Raw genomic sequence first — 17,624 nt, forward strand, 5'->3', positions numbered from 1 at the left:
CAAAATATGGAAAGAGCCCAGATGTACACTGACAGCTGAATGGATAAAGAAGATGTGACATACAGCACACACACACACACACACACACACACACACACACACACACTGGAATATTACTCAGCCATTGAAAAAAAAGAAATCTTACCATTTGCAATGAGGTGGATAGAACTAGAGGGTATTATGCTAAGAGAAATAAGTAAATCAGAACAATTATCATATGATTTCACTCATATGTAGAATTAAAGAAACAAAACAAAGCATCACAGAGGAAGGGAGGGAAAAATTTAAAAAGATGAAATCAGGGAGGGAGACAAACCATAAGACACTCCAAACTATAGCTATGAAACAAACAGAGTTGCTGGAGGAGAGGTGGGTGGGAGAATGGGGTATGGGGTAACTGGGTGATGGACATTAAGGAGGACATTGGATTTAATGAGCACTGGGTGTAACTAGCAACTGATGAATCACTAAACTCTACATCTGAATCTAACAATATACTATATGTTAATTAATTGAATTCAAATTACAAAAAAAAATCTGATAGGCAATAAAAAAAATTGATGAGCTGATCCTAAAATTCATACAGAAATTCAGGGACCAGACAGAATAGCCAATCTTAAAAAAGAACAAAGTTTGAAGACTCACACTTCCAATGTAAAAACTTACTACAGAGCTATAGCAATCAAAACTGTGTAGTACTGGTGCAAAGATAAGACATGTAGACAAATAAAATAGAGTCCAGATATAAAACCATACACCCATGTTCTATTAATTTTTGAAAATGGGAAAAGAATATTCTCAACAGTTGGTACTAGGACAACTGGATATTGACAAGCAGAATAGTGATGTTGGACCCCTTCCTCAACCATATACAAAAATGAATTCAAAAAAGATCAAACACCTAAATATAAAGGCTGAATCTATAAAACTCTTAGACAAAAACTTAGGTGTAAATCCCCATGACCTTGGATTAGTAAAAGCCTTCTTAGATATGATGCCAAAACATAAGCAACAAAAGAAAAAATAGATCAGACTTCATCAAAATTAAAAACTTTTTAGCTTTGAAGGATGCCATAAAGAAAGCAAAAAGACAACACACAGAATGGGAGAAAACATTTGTAAATCATATATCTAAAAAGGGACTTGCATCTAGAATATGTAAAGAACTATTAAAGTTCAATAATAAAAAGACAAGCCAATTAAAAAATGGGTAAAGGATTCTGAATAGACATTTCTCAAAAGATTTTCAGGTGGCCAACAAGTACATGATGAGATGTTCAACATCATTAACCATCAAGTGAATGCAAAAAGACCAAAATGAGATACCACTAGGGAAGCTATAATCAAAATGACAATACAAAATGTTGGCTAGGATATAGAGAAATTGGAACCATCATACACTGCCAGCAGGAATGCAAAGTAGTGTGGCTACTTTGGAAGACAATCGGGCAGTTCCTCAAAATATTAAACACAGAGTTATCATAACACACAGCAACCGCACTCTAAAATATATATGGAAGAGAAATGAAAACATACATCCATATAAAAATTTATACATGATTATTTCCAGCAGCATTATTTATAATGGCCAAAAAGTGGAAACAACCTCCATGTCCACCAAACTGATGAATAGATAAATAAACTGTGAAAATAAATAAATAATAAAGGTGCATCCATAAAATGGAATATTATTCAGCCATGTAAAGGAATAAAGTACTGACACATACTACAACATGAATAGACCTGGAAAACATAATGCTGAGTCAAAAAAGTCAGCCACAAAAAGTATTCTTTTTTTACCCTAGAGTATGATTCTATTTATGTAAAATGTCCAGAATAGGCAAATTCATAGAGACAGAAAGTAGAATAAGCACTGCCTAGAGCTGACGGGATTAGGAAGAACTGGAGAGCAACTAAAATTAGTATGAGGTTGCTTTCCAGCATAATAAAAATGTTCTAAAATTTACTGTGGTGATGGCTACACAACTCTACAAAGACACTAAAAACCACAGAATTGTACACTTTAAATAGGTGAACTACATGGTATGCAAAATCTATCTCAATAAAGCTGGTATAGAAAAAAGGAGCCCTAAGTTTAATATAGTATCCAAAGTAAAGCACTAATTTACCCAAAGATCCTTGTTTGATGCAGATAGCCTTAAGCATTTATCTACAATGATCATATGACTGATGCTCAAAAGTCATCCTTTTCTAGCACTTTTAAAATTATTAAAATTCTTGTGGTCAGGACAATACCCTAGTTTTCTGGTACATTGCTGTAGAAGTTTTCAAAGTCTCTCCCTTTAACAAAAAGAAGCTCTGACAAGAAGAAAGTGCTGGAAACAAAGGGATAATCAAATGGTATAAGGAACACAGAAAGAGAACCCAGGACTTTAAATATGTGTCTATTTTTCTAAAGCTGCCATGTATTTCTTAATAAACAAACTGAACAGTGAACTTCAAAATCTATAAGGCATATTATTTTGATCAATAGCAAAAATTAAAAGAAAAAACAACTTACCCTAGATCTGTAAGCGGAGGTTTATCTCTTCCTCTTCTGTAGCAAAGGTAAATCTGTGGCCCCACAAGACTTCCATTATTGAGATCAGCTGACAATCCAGTTGGGGTAACATCAATACATATATAATCCCGTGGCACTTCCTCCCCAAGAGATTTAATAATCACTGAAACATCTGTGATAGGTTCTTTTGGTTTAGCTACTTTATGACAGGCATCATTGAACTGAATTTCTTCTTCAAGAGGCTTTGAAACATCAGTTAATCCTGCTACAACAAAGTAGTCAGCAACACGAGGCCCCTTATCTTCAATCATCTTCCATTACAGAAGGTTACATCTAAAAGGAAAGTGAAAGAGTAGTCTCCTCTAATAAGTCAAATAAATAGAGTGCCTTGTGCATAAATAAGAATGAAAAACTATAGGAAGAATACTACTTCTCTGATAAACAGCACTATTATGCATTTCATTTCAATATGTAAAATGTATGTTTTTTTAAAAATGGGTATATATTTAACATCATTTTCTATTCAGAAAATGAAAGTAATGCATGAATTTCCATTTTTTACAACATGGAAGCCTGGATTACCTAAGTAGATGACAAAAACAACAAAACACATCCTTGTAAATGCACAGACTAATCTGTAAAAATGAAATCCCCAGGGCCCCAAAACACCGAGGAAACCTAACACCAGAGTGCAGTATAAGCTGATAATGGGTTGGGGAAATTTGCTGATCTCCTCAGTACTCAAGGGGTTTGTGTTTTAAAAGGCATTATAGGGACAGGAGACAAGGCTTTGGGACCACGTAAGATAGGGAATTAGAACTGAGACATCTGTATAAAACCAACAGCCTCAAAGGCCTATATCCCTAGTTAAAGAGTGGATTTTAAAAATCCATCCACTGGTACAGGGAGATAATAGATTGCCTCAATCTGGGCTCAGCTTTGCGGGGAGTGGGGGCTGGTAAAAAGTCTCTTCTGTGAATGTATAACAAAGGCCTACACAGACTTGGATATGATGTTTGACCATAAGCCATCCGCATAGTCCCAAGAAGCTCCAAACAGACATTAACAATAACTGTGTTCCCAGGCTAGTGATACCCTGGGGGAAGCAAATACAGAACAGTTCTAGAAGAGAACACCCTCAACCCAGGTTCTCCACAGATAAAGCCCAGCTGAAGATGACCTCCTACTCCAAAACAACAAAAACATCCAAAGAAAAACCCACCATGAGTGAGTCTCAGCAGATACAACAAAGAGAGGAACTTCAAATAACAAAAGTGGGGCAGAGATTAGAACAGTAATGCATGCTTATAATAAATTAAAAAAAATACATAAAGTAGAATCCCATTAAGTATTTGCAAACACTTTCATAGCAAAATTTCCTTCAGGTGTCATTTCAACTTTATTTGTTTAACGAGGAGAATACACCTTCCACAGTGTGGTCAATTCTTATATAACAGTTACGGGGGGGGGGGGTTTAATATCAAACATATTTTCCAACATGTGTCATTCTAAATTTAGTTCCAATAAATGCAAAAAAGGACAACTACACACACACACACACACACACACTATATGCCTCTTTCGTGTATTTATAATAAAATATATAAAACTATGAAAGCATCAGCAGTCCTCTGATAAAGGTACCTTTAACTTTGCTTACTAGCCCAGAATTTCCCAAGTCTATTTAAACAATGAACCCTATTTTCCCACTTAAAAAAAAAAAAACAAAAAACCTCAAAAGATGCTTTAGAAAATGCTATTTCAAAGTAAATGACTTTGCAGACTATAAATAACTGAGGGCAAACAAATTTTTATGGTTGTTTGTAATATAACTGTCACCATTTTCAATCTTTTGGAATGAATCTTTTGGAATGAATCCAGTCTTTTGGAATGGAAATCATTTGGAATGATTTCCAAAACTTATCGAATTTTCTTTATTGCTAACATAATAAATTTTCTAACATAATGAGTTTTCAGAATTCATGCCACATTTTGCAGAATCTGTATCTATTGCTTAAATATACTCTAAATATTTCCACTGTTTGCTTAGAAAACAAACCTAAAGAAGGATCAAATGTTTCTACTTCTTTTATTTACATGTATATGACTCCAATTAGCAACTCCCTTACATATAAGATTTCCGCACAAAATAAAGGGCTTTAACTTTTCAGAAATGGCCCCTAGCCTGACAGTAAAGAGAAAGTAATAAGCTGTCTCCTGAGAAGACTGTTAAACAGTCATCACTCTCAGCTGACTACATGTAACAGGTGTTTCACAAAAAAACAAGTAGTGTTACCCTGATGATCATCTATCCATTTCTAAAATGTAGGAGGACGAAAGCACCTTTTTTATTTAAAAATTTTTAAATTTTGTTTTGTTTGGTTAAAAGCACTTTTTAAAAGTACTTTTGTATTTAACCTTTTTCTTCATTTCATTTCATAGTCTTTGAAAATATATCTTAACGGCTCCATAGTATTTTATGGACATAACATTATTGATCTATTTCTTTATTATTGATTTTACTTCTATTAACTTTGTTAATATTTTTAAATGCCATGATGAATAATCTTGAACATAAACCTATGGCTACAAATCCTATTATTTCTTCAGAAAAAATTTATTAAAGTAGAATTGGCAGGTCATTAACCAAGCCTCTATATGTGTTTATTTGCTTTTATGTGTGCATGAATTTGAAGCTATAAGCTCTTGATTGATAAAAATCTTAAAAATACCTTGGTAAAACACTGTCATTATAATAAAGACATTTAAATATTCTCATTTTTCCTAGACTCTAACTTCATGTTATTTAAGTTTATTTATTAAGTAATAATTACTTAAATAATTACATCCAGCGTGGGGCTTGAACTCACAACTCCCAGATCAAGAGTCGCATACTCTTCCAACTGAGCCAGCCAAGTGCCCCTCTAACTTCATGTTATTTAAACTATAGCATATTGTCACTATTGCATACTATGTAGTTTTACATATTGCTATGCAGAAAGAAGGGAGAGAATGAGAACAGTATTATCACGAAAACATATATATATTTAATACATTCTTTGGAAAGCTACTACCTTAGCCATTGGAAATAAACAGCTATTATACTAATAAGCAGATATTTGGGGGAGAAATTTGTATGTGAAATTCATTTTGTTACATCTTCCTGACTGACAAATTTTAATGACTTGATCTCATTCACAACTGACTACAGTATGTAACTACTAAAGGAGAACAAAAAACTGTTCTTCATCAATACATGTAAGAAAATAATTTTAAAGTTGTGATAAAATCTTCTTACAGTTTATTGACAAGAAAATAAATTACATATCACTCCAGTTCTCTTTTCTTGATGTTGTTTTCCATTTATTCATTTGAGGGCAGAGAGTGGTTAGGAAGGTAAACAAGATGTCTTAAGGCACTGCTGACCAAGTATGTAATGCCAAGAACACAGCTGGCAACGTTCCAGGTGACTTCTTGTAAGATCTAAATGCCCTTTAATCCATTCAGAAAATACTGAAAATGCACCTCTACTTTTTATTTTAATTCAACTGTTTTTAAAATAAGTTTGAGTCTTAGAAGAACATCTTTAAATATTAGATATTAAATATCATAATATCTAAATATTATGGATATTAGATATTTAGATATTTACATATTAGAAGAATATCTCTAGGGGAAAGATATTGTTAAAAATTATAAGGCAAAGAAAATACTAAAACTCTTTTATATAGAAATGAACAACAGTATTTTCTAACAATTCCATTTAGCCAAGAGACTTACACTGGGGTATGAAAATTACAATCCTCGTGAAAAATACTACATATACATTAAGATAAAATGCCTTGCATTGGCAAGAACTACCAACAATTCCTTGGAAAGAGCATTTGAGGAAAGCATTCCTTGTCGCACACAAAACTAGTACATGAGAGCAAAACCCCCTAAACGACTAGGAGGTACATAGGTAAATTTCTTTTCTTTTTTTTTTTTTTTTTTTTTGGATGTAAGTTTCTTTGATTTGATTTAAACTGGGGGCTACACAAAACAAGCAATCGATCCAACAGTTCTGAAATAATCACAGTAATATAAAACTCTGACACAAGTTTATACAAGCTGGTGTTAACGATAATACTACATCATTAACCACTGTTTTTGAATTCTTCTTTGTTCAACATGATGTAGATAACTTAAGGAGTTATCTTATAAAATATTGATAGGCATCTTGTTAAAATTTCAGATACCTGCTTAGCTAGTATTTCACTTCAAAGTACATCTATTTTCTTTGAGAACAGAAAAACAAGAAGGATGTGCTCTATAGTTCTAAAAGGTTTATGAGAACAAAATTAATAAATTGTTATAAGAAAGCTCTTACCCATTCACAAATTAATGGAAAATGGTTTTTCTCCCTTTCAATATCTACCCAATCAATTCAGATTCTTTCGTATTGCTACTGTCACTCCAGTAGGTCAAAGTCCTTAAGTATTTGCTACGTAGGCTAACACTAAGGATAAGAAAAGAGTGGAAAGGTAACATTTTAAAGATATATGAAAAACAAAAAATCTGAGCATTGGGGTTTTGCAAAAATCTTTCAAATAGAGAATGACAAAGAGTCAAAAACTCAAGACCTATATATAAAAATCATCGATAACACAATGGACTTGTGCCCTAGGAGTACAGGTCTGTGAATCATCAGGCTCACACATTTCACAGCACTCACCATAGAACATACCCTCCCAATGTCCATAACCCAACCACCCTCTCCCTACCTCCCACCCCCCAGCAACCCTCAGTTTGTTTTGTGAGATTAAAAGTCTCTTATGGTTTGTCTCCCTCCCAATCCCATCTTGTTTCATTTTTTCCTTTCCTACCCCCCGCAAGCCCTCGCCCTGCCTCTCAAATTCTTCATATCAGAAATTTTTTTTAAAAGTAATCCCACAGTTAAGAATGTAACCTAGCCAGGGCGCCTGTGTGGCTCAGTGGGTTAAGCCTCTGCCTTCAGCTCAGATCATGATCCCAGAGTCCTGGGATCAAGCCCCACATTGGGCTCTCTGCTCAACAGGGAGCCTGCTTCCCCCTCTCTCTCTGCCAGCCTCTCTGCCTACTTGTGATCTCTCTCTGTCAAATAAATAAATAAAATCTTAAAAAAAAAGAGTATAATCTAGCCATCCTTTCTTACATTACTAAAACTAAACCAGAGACTCTCATTTCCATCTTTTCTAAACTTCATCTCTAATTTTTCTTCCTACCAAGCTAACCTATCCTGCCCTACAAATTTAGTTTTGTTTTCCTCCTCTTGACAAAACAATATTTCCTTTTTCTGGTCAATACATATTCATCATATTTGTTTTAAAACTTGAGTTTATTTGGATTTTCATTTAAACTTTATGAATTGTACAAAATAACAGAAAGGAAAAGAAATTCAACTATTCTATTCCCAATAATAAATCAGCTTTCCATTTAACAATGTTTCCTAGTCTTGAGAGAAGAAAACATCCTACTAGCCCTCATGAACAATATAATATAGAATATATATATTTGTATATTTCTTTAGTAAGCATTTTCCTAAACTGCTATAATCTTCATAATTACACTAAGTGGCTACATAATATTCCATCAAATAGAACTATACACTATAACCACTACCCCATTTTTCCATTCCCAGCTAGTACCCTAAGTATGGTAGGTAGGTGCTTAAAATAATATTTGTTAAATGAATTAATAGTTCACTTTATAACCCTCAAATATAAGATCTTTTTTCTGTGATTCAGAATCAATTTTCTGAACCTCAATTACCTGTCTCAACTTAACTACCTGTCTGTAGTTACTGAATGTAGAGCAGCCAGAGATAACCTAGATGTTTTGAGTCTAGTAACCAATAACCAAAACCATCACAGCCTTAGGCAAAATTAGAAATTTATTGAGTGATTCATTCATTCAATGCATTTTTCATAAACACTTATCAAGAGCTGACACTATTCTAGGAGCTGGTGATAGATGATATCGATGAAAGCTATAGTCTCTGCCTTCAAAGAGGTTTCCTGTCCAGTTCTACTTTCCCACATCTCTGTCTATACTTTTATTCCACCTCAAGCCCTCTCTTCTCCTATCTCCCTTCCAGGTTCCAAGTGCTGGCCTTCAGCCTGTCCAGTTTCCCTAACATTGTCCCCACAAAAGCCCCATGCATAGATGCGACCCCCACTTTATTGTCCCTTTCTCCCATCTCCTTGAAAATTGGCATTCCTTCAGGATCAGCACTGTATGGAAATCTTGAAAGAAATCTTATTTGTATATCATACTTAACAGTAGGGTGACATCCTTTTAAAAAGCTTCAACCCACCCGAGGCAAACGTGACTTTTTAAAAAACAAGCTTAATTACCCCAAATTAATGGACTAAGTGAGGCAAATTTCATGAGCAGGAGTGAGGGGGCGTGGGGAGGGTGGGAGCTTATTTGTCTCCTAGTCTAATTTGGAGCCACCTCCTCTCCCAATATCTATTTCCAAGCAAAAATCAATACAAAAAATCAAAACTATGTAATTTGAGAGCTCCCTTTTGGATGATTACTAACCTTTGATTTATTATAAAAAGAAAAAAAGTAAAGCTGGGAATAACAGACATTTCCAGGGGAAAGGGTTTTATTACTAATCCTAGTCTAATCCCTCATTATATAGCCAAAGAAACTAAAACTCAGAAGGTGGCTCATTTAAAGATGTAGCTAGTTAGTGGCAGACAAGGCAAGTCCTTTAATCCAGTATTCTTTACACTTGAGGATGTTGCCTCTCCTCATGGTCAATAATAGTGACCCAGGGCACATCATAAGACATCTTTCAATAAGATATATTGTGTTACTTGTTACTCATAATCATTAAGAGTATGAATTATTATGAGTGGTGAATATATGCCAAATTCTGTCCAGAGATTGGTAAAATGACTTTTCAGTATTTAATACAGAAAACAACTAATAGAAACAAATCAAAATGAAAAAAACTACTTACACATCACTGAAGGCCTTTCTTTGAAAATGATGCCAGATCTCAGTTTGTGAATTCTGCAAGCCTCAGAGTTTGAGAAAAACTGTATTGGAAAGAATAAAAATTGAACTTTAATTAATTCCAATAAATATTTCCCACTAAGATGCCTGTGGATACTTAAGTTCTGTTAACAATGACGATTTTCAAAGAAAATGATTGCATATATTTTTTCCACATGCTTAAGACCCAGTAAGTCATTTTCAAACACCAGCTCTTCCTTAAACACCTTTCAGTTAAGAAGAGCTATACACTTAAGGGAAAAAAAGCAAATAATGGGGAGAATGATGAAGAGGAAATAAAATAATAAATAATGGCACAAAAGGATAAATGTGTACAGGAGAAGGGAGAATGAAAAAAATGCCTATTTCTGGGGCATGATGTATAGTATTTTCCCTTTATTACAGATTTTGTGTTTTTCCTTTAATTTAAATTTTAGGTAGTTAACATACACTACAATATTGGTTTCCGGAGTAGAATTTAGTGATTCATCACTTACAATACCCAGTGCTCATCATAACAAGTGCCCTCCCTAATACCCACCACCCATCTAGCCCACGTCCACCCATGTCCCTTCATCAAACCTCAGTTTGTTCTCTAGCATTAAGAGTCTTTTATGGTTTGTTTCCCTCTGTCTTTTCTTTTCCCCTTTACCATATGTTCATCTATCTTCTTTCTTAAGTTCCACATATACGTTAGATCATATGGTGCTTGTTTTTCTCTGACTTATATCACTTAGTATAAAATACTCCACCTCCATCCATTTCATGGGAAATGGCAAGATTTCGTTCTCTTTGATGGCTGAGTAATATTCCATTGTATACATATACCACATCTTCTTTATCCATTTTCAGTTGATGGACATTTGGGCTCTTTCAACAATTTGGCTACTGTTGATAATGTTGCTATAAACATCACAGTGCAAGTATCCCTTTGAAACTGTAGTTTTATATTCTTTGGGTAAATACCTAGTAGTGCAATTACTAGAGCATAGGGTAGTTCTATTTTTAACATTTAGAGGAACCTCCATACTGTTTTCCAGAGTGGCTGAACCAGTTTGCTTTCCCACCAACAGTGCAAGGAGATTCTCCTTTCTCTGTATTCTCAACAACTCTTGTTGTTTCTTGTGTTATTAACTTTAGCCATCCTGACAGATGTCAGATTTGAGATGGTATCTCATTGTGGTTTTGATTTGTATTTCCCTGATGATCAGTGATATTGAGCATCTTTTTGTGTGTCTGTTAGCCATCTGGATGTTTTCTTTGGAAAAGTGTCTACTGATGTCTTCTGCCCATTTCTTAACTGGATTATTTGTTTTTTGGGTGTTGAGTTTGAGAAGTTCTTTATAGATTTTGTATACTAAACCCTTTATCAGATATGTCACTTGCAAATAACTTTTCTCATTCCATAGGCTGCCTTTTAGTTGTTGATTGTTTCCTTTGCCATGCAGAAGGTTTTTATCTTGATTAAGTCCCAATGGTTCATTTTTGTTTTTGTTACCCTTGCCTGTGGTGACGTGTCTAGTAAGAAACTGCTATGGCTGAGGTCAAAGAGGTTTCTTCCTGTGTTTTCCACTGGGTTATTAAAGATTTTAAATACCATTTAAATAGCATCAGTTTTATCAACTCCTTAACAAGACACAGTTGGGATATCATCATGGAATGCAGATCTTCTTACCAAGATAATAAGCAATTTGTATTATGGAATTCAATATGCCATCACCATATTTTCTTAAAACTGAGTATTTTAGTAGGTTGTAGTTATTAGTAATTTTATTTTTTTTATTTTATTATTTTTTAAATATTTATTTATTTGACAGAGAGAGAGATCACAAGCAGGCAGAGAGGCAGGCAGAGAGGGAGAAACAGGCTCCCCACTGAGCAGAGAGCCCGATGCGGGGCTCGATCCCAGGACCCTGAGATCATGACCTGAGCCGAAGGCAGAGGCTTAAACCGCTGAGCCACCCAGGCGCCCCTATTAGTAATTTTAAACAACAAATGAAGATATAATGCCACTGCTTAAGTCTTAGAGTATAGTCAATCCAACTGTATTGCATCAACTTATTTTGTTATCTTTATAATGTTGAACACACACACACACACACACACACACACACACACACACACACAACCTGCACATGAGTTTCATTTAGGGTCAAAGCTTTTGCAGGAAAGCAAATTGAAACACAGTAGTCAAAAGCACATCGAGAGGAAGAAACCACAGCTCTAACCAACATGGAGTATCTACTAATAAGAGGGAAGTAATAGCAAAAGACATTGGATTTACCTAAGCCAGTGATACTTGATATGGATGTTTTTGTGGGAAGTGGAAGAGAAAGGGGGAAAGGACCAAAACTTTTTGAGTCAAAATTTGATAAAATGTCTTAGAATGGAATGAAGGATAAAAACAATGAATAAGAAATAACATAAGAACAACCTTATTATGTTCTGAACTGCAAAAAATGGTCAGGATAGATATATGTGTTTTAAAAACTAAGACATCACTCCACTTCAGACTCAGTGAAAAATTTCAGTCAGTAAATATGGAGTGGCATATATATTTTTTGAATATTTCTAAAATCTTATTGCTAGAAGACAGGAAATAGACAGTGGGACTTACGGGATATCAAATGAACTACCATTCGCATTATAGGAATCTCAGAAGAAGAAAGAGAAAAAGAGGCAGAAATCTTATTTGAATAAATAATGGCAGAAAACTTCCCTAACTTGGGGCAGGAAAAAACCACTGATTCAGGAAACCTAACCAGTTCCAGATAAGAGAAACCCAAAGAAACCCACATCAAAACACACTGTAATTAAAATGTCAAAATTTAGGGCACCTGGGTGGCTCAGTTGGTTGAGTGACTGCCTTCAGCTCAGGTCATGATCCTGGAGTCCCAGGATCAAGTCCTGCATCGGGCTCCCTGCTCATCTGGAGATCTGCTTCTCCCTTTGACCTTCCCCCTCTTATGCTCACTCTCATTCTCTCTCTCATATAAATAAATAAATGGACTTTAAAAAAATAAAATGTCAAAAGTTAAAGCCAAAGACAACATATTAAGAGCAAGAGGAAAACAACTTGTTATGTACAAAGGAATCCCCCATAAGACTATCAGTGGATTTCTCAGCACCAACTTTTCAGGCTAGAAGGCAGTGGCATGATATTCAAAGTGCTGAAAGAAAAATACTTACAACCAAGGATATTCTACCCAGAAAATTATCATTCAGAAATGGAGGACAGATAGTTTTCCAGACAAGAAACTCCTTTAGCTAAAGGAGTTTATCATCACTAAACTGGCCTTATAAGAAAAGTTAAGGGAACTTCTTTCATTGGTAACAAAAACACATATGAAAGAAAAAGTCTCACTGGAAAATTAAATATAAAGCAAAGGTAGTAGATCATATACTTATAAAGCTAATATGAAGGTTAAAAGACAAAAGTAGAAAAATAATTATGGTTAAGACATTAATTAAAGGATACACAAAAATGTGATATCAAAACATAAAACGTGTAGAAGCAGAGTATAAATATTGGGCTTTAGAACAGGATCAAACTTGAGTTGTTATTGACTTAAAACAGACTGCTAGCGGGCGCCTGGGTGGCTCAGTGGGTTAAGCCGCTGCCTTCGGCTCAGGTAATGATCTCAGGGTCCTGGGATCGAGTCCCACATCGGGCTCTCTGCTCTGCAGGGAGCCTGCTTCCTCCTCTCTCTCTGCCTGCCTCTCTGCCTGCTTGTGATCTTTCTCTGTCAAATAAATAAATAGAATCTTAAAAAAAAAAAAAAAACAGACTGCTAGAGGTACAGGCTGTTCTATGTAAGCCTCATGGTAACTGCAAACCAAAAACCTATAGTAAATACACAAAAGATAAGGAGAAAGGAATATAACCATTCCACTACAGAAAGTCCTCAAAGGCACCTGGGTGGCTCAGTCAGTTAAGCATCCAACCCTTGGTTTTGGCTCATCAGGTCATGATCTCGGGATCATGAGCTCGACACTATGTCAGGCTCCTAACTCAGTGGGGAGTCTGCCTGAGACTCTCTCCTCCCTCTGTCCCTTTCTCCCCCTCCCACCTCTCATCAGGCACTGTCTCTCTCTTTCTCTCTCTAAAATAAATAAATCTTTTTAAAAAGTAATCAAACCACAAAGGAAGAGAGCAAAGAAGGAAAGCAGAGAAACTATAAAAGCAAAAGGTATGACAAAATGTCAGTAAGCACATACCTATCAATAATTACTTTAAATGTAAATGGACTAAATTCCAACACAGAGTAGCTGAATGGATTAAACAAAGACACATCTATATGCTGCCCATAAGAACACACTTTAGATGTAAAGGCACACACAAACTGAAAGTGAGGGTATGGGGACGCCTGGTGGCTCAGTCAGCTGAGTGTCTAACTCTTGGTTTCAGCTCAGGTCGTGAAGTCAGGGTCCTGAGATCAAGCCCTGAGCATGGAGCCTGCCTGTTCCTCTCCCTCTGCTCCTCCTTTCCCACCCCCACTCTCTCTGGAATAAAGAAAATCTTAAAAAAAAAAAAGAGAGAGAGAGAGAGAGAGAAAGAAAAGAAAGTGAATGGATGGGGAAAGAAAGTGAATGGATGGAAAAAGAAAGTGAAGAGATGGAAAAAAGATATTCCATGAAAATGGAAACCAAAAGAAAGCTGGAATAGCTATACTTATATTAGACAAAACAGACTTCAAAACAAAGGCGATAATGAGAGGCAAAGAAGGGTGTTACATAATGATAAAGAGGATATGACATTTTTCAAAAGATTTTATTTATTTGAGAGAGAGAGAGAGACAGTGAATATGAGTGGGGTGAGGGGTAAAGGAACTAGGAGACTCCTTGCTGAGTGCAGAGCCCAGTGCACAGCATGATCCCCAAGACTTGAGTCAAAATCAAGAGTCAGATGCTTAACCAACTGAGCCACAAAGGTGCCCACAAGGATATAACACTTGTAAATATTTATGCACCCAACACGGGAGCACCTAAATTATGTAATAGAAGCACCTATTGTTTAATAATATTAAGGGAAAATTAAAACAGATCTAAAAAGAAAAACAGACAGCAATACAATGATAGTAGGGAACCCTAATACTTCACCCAGACAAAAAATCAACAGGAAAAATCAGACTCAAATGACACATTAGATCAGAGGGACTTAACAGATATTTACAGAATTTCCATCCAAAAGCAAGAAGAATACACACTCTTCTCTTTTTTTTAAATAAAGATTTTATTTTATTTTTTTTATTTGACACAGAGAGAGAGAGCGAGAGAGCACAAGCAGGATGAAGGGCAGAGAAAGGGAGAAGCATGTTTCCCGCTGAGCAGAGAGTCAGACATGGGACTCAGTCCTGGGACCCTTGGATCATGACCTGAGCGAAAGGGTCATGATGCTTAAATGACTGAGCCACCCAGGTGCCCCAAATACTCAATTCTCAAGTTTACATCCAACATTTTCCAAGACAGATCATAGGGTACAAAATAAGTACTAATACGTTTAAGAGGATTAAAATCATATCAAGTATCTTTTCCAATGGTATGAAACCAGAAATTCATTAGGAAAACTAGAAAATTCTGTTTTGTTTAGTATTTTAGATTCTACATATAAGTGAAATCATATTTGTTTTTCTCTGACTTCTTTAACTTAGATGCCCTCAAGGTCCATCCATGTTGTCACAAATGGGAAGATTTTATTCTTTTTATGGGTGAGTTCCATTGTATATGTGTATACACACATACACACACACCCCACATCTTCTTTATCCATTCATCTATTGAGGTATAGTTAGGTTGCTTCTATATCTTGACTACTGTAAACAATGCTGTAATGAACACGTGGGTGGCTGCATATATCTTTTTGAATTGGTGGTTTTATTTTCTGTGGATAAACACTCAGAAGTTGAACTGCTAGAATGTATGGTAGTTCCATTTTTAATTTTGGGGGGAACCTCCACATTGTTTCCCAAAGTGGCTATGCCAATTTACATTCCCACTAGCAGTGCATGAGGGTTCCCTTTTCTCCACATCATTGCCAACACATATTATTTATTGTCATTTGATAATAGCACTTCTAACAGGTGTGAGGCAATCTCACTGTGTTCTTTATTTGCACCTCCCTAATGATTTAGTGATGTTGAGCATCTCCTCATGTACCTGTTGGCCATTTGTGTGTCTTCTTTGGAAAGAAATGTCTATTCAAATCCTCAGCCCCATTTTTTTAATTGGATCACTTGGGGTTTTGTAATTGAGTTATACAAATCCTTTATGTATTTTGGATATTAACCCCTTGCAGATATATAATTCACAAATATTTTCTCCTATTCAGCAGATTGCCTTTTCATTTTGCTAATGGTTTCCTTGGATCTGCATAGCTTTTTAGTTTGATGTAGTCCCAACTTATTTGTTTTTGCTGTTGTTACCTTCAATTCTGGCGTCAAATTCCAAAAAATCATCACCAAGACCAATGTCTAGGAGGTTACTAAGTTTTCTTCAAGAAGTTTTATGGTTTCAGGTCCTACACATGAGTCTTTAATCTATTTTGGGTTAATTTTTGTGTGTGGTGAAAGACAGTGATCCAGTTTCATTCTTTTACATGTGGCCGTCCAGCTTGCCCATCACTGTTTATTGAAGAGACTGTCCATTCCCACTGTATATTCTTATCTCCCTTGCCATCGATTAATTAGCTATGTAAACATAGGTTTATTTCTGGGCTCTCTATTCTGTTCCATTGATCTATGGGTCTGTTTTTATGTCAGTATCATACTGTTTTGATATAGTTTGAAATCAGAAAGTGTGATTCCTCCAGCTTTGTTCTTCTTTCTCAAGATTGCTTTGGCTACTCAAAGTCTTTTGTGGTTCCACATAAATTTTAGGATTGTTCTATTTCTATGATAAAATGCCATTGCAACTTTGATAGAGATTGTATGGAATCTGAGATTTGGGTACTATGGACATTTTATTTTATTATTTTTTAAAGATTTATTTATTTATTTATTTATTTATTTATTTGACAGACATAAATCACAAGTAGGCAGAGAGGCAGGCAGAGAGAGAGGAGGAAGCAGGCTCCCTGTTGAGCGGAGAGCCCGATGCGGAGCTCGATCCCAGGACCCTGAAATCATGACTTGAGCCGAAGGCAGAGGCTTTAACCCACTGAGCCACCCAGGCGCCCAGACTACTATGGACATTTTAACATTAAATCTTTCAATCCATGGAATATCTTTCCATTTATTTGTGTTTTCTTTCATCAATTTCTTTCACCAATGTCTTAACAGTTTTTAGGATACAGGTCTTTCACCTCCTTGGTTAAATTTATTCCTAGGTATTTTATTATTTTCAATGTAATTGTAAATGGATTTTCTTAATTTCTCTGGTAGTTTGTTATTAGTGTATGGAAATACAACAGATTTGTTATACTGATTTTGTACCCAGCAGTTTTACAGAATTCATGCCCAGTATGGTATGTCAATGTACTTCCTGCAACTACATGTATTACATTATCTTTCAGCAGACTCCCATAAATTGCTATTATTTTTAGTCAAACCTTTTAGTTTCAGATAATAATATATTCTCATTCAGTTGAAAGACATAATAAAGATCTGGCACCCCTACCCAGTTTCTCCCAATGACAACATCTTACAAAACTATAATGCAATATCACAGTTGGAATACTGTATCAATGAATTCACCTATCTTGTTTTGATTTCCCCAATTTGACTTGTATTCGTGTGTGTGTGTGCATGTGTGCCTGTGGGTATATTTAGTTCTATGCATTTTTATCATACGTGCAGCTTCATGTATTCATCACCAAGGTCAAGATACAGAACAATTCTATCACAAGGATTCTTAAGTTGACCTTTTATAAATATGCCCAGTTCCTTCCTGCTCCCCTCAGCCACTGTCCCAAAATCCCTACAGAGTAGTTGTGTTTTTACCAGAGAATGCATACAGACTGAGAAAGGAAAAAAAATGTCTCCAAAAGCAATACCCCCATACAAAGTAGGTGCAGAAACAAACCAAAGAAAAAAGTGTAAATATATATGGTGTGAAAAGACTTGTTGGTCACATTTACTTG

General features: G+C 35.5%; 1 protein-coding gene across 7 annotated transcripts in view; it reads right to left on the bottom strand.

Annotated features, from left to right (window-relative positions):
* DENND4A (DENN domain containing 4A) overlaps window positions 1-17,624 on the bottom strand; it is a 124,704-nt gene that overhangs the window by 80,743 nt on the left and 26,337 nt on the right. For all 7 annotated transcript variants that reach the window (XM_046008817.1, XM_046008816.1, XM_046008815.1 and 4 more), the window contains exons 2-3: window positions 9,513-9,591; window positions 2,522-2,854 (exon numbers count right to left, since the gene is read on the bottom strand). In XM_046008817.1, coding sequence (XP_045864773.1) covers window positions 2,522-2,832 — 311 coding nt within the window. In that variant the 5' untranslated portion in view covers window positions 2,833-2,854; window positions 9,513-9,591. The remainder of the gene's footprint in view (window positions 1-2,521; window positions 2,855-9,512; window positions 9,592-17,624) is intronic.

The sequence above is a fragment of the Meles meles genome, chromosome 6, assembly GCF_922984935.1.
Source record: "Meles meles chromosome 6, mMelMel3.1 paternal haplotype, whole genome shotgun sequence".
NCBI lineage: Eukaryota > Metazoa > Chordata > Mammalia > Carnivora > Mustelidae > Meles > Meles meles.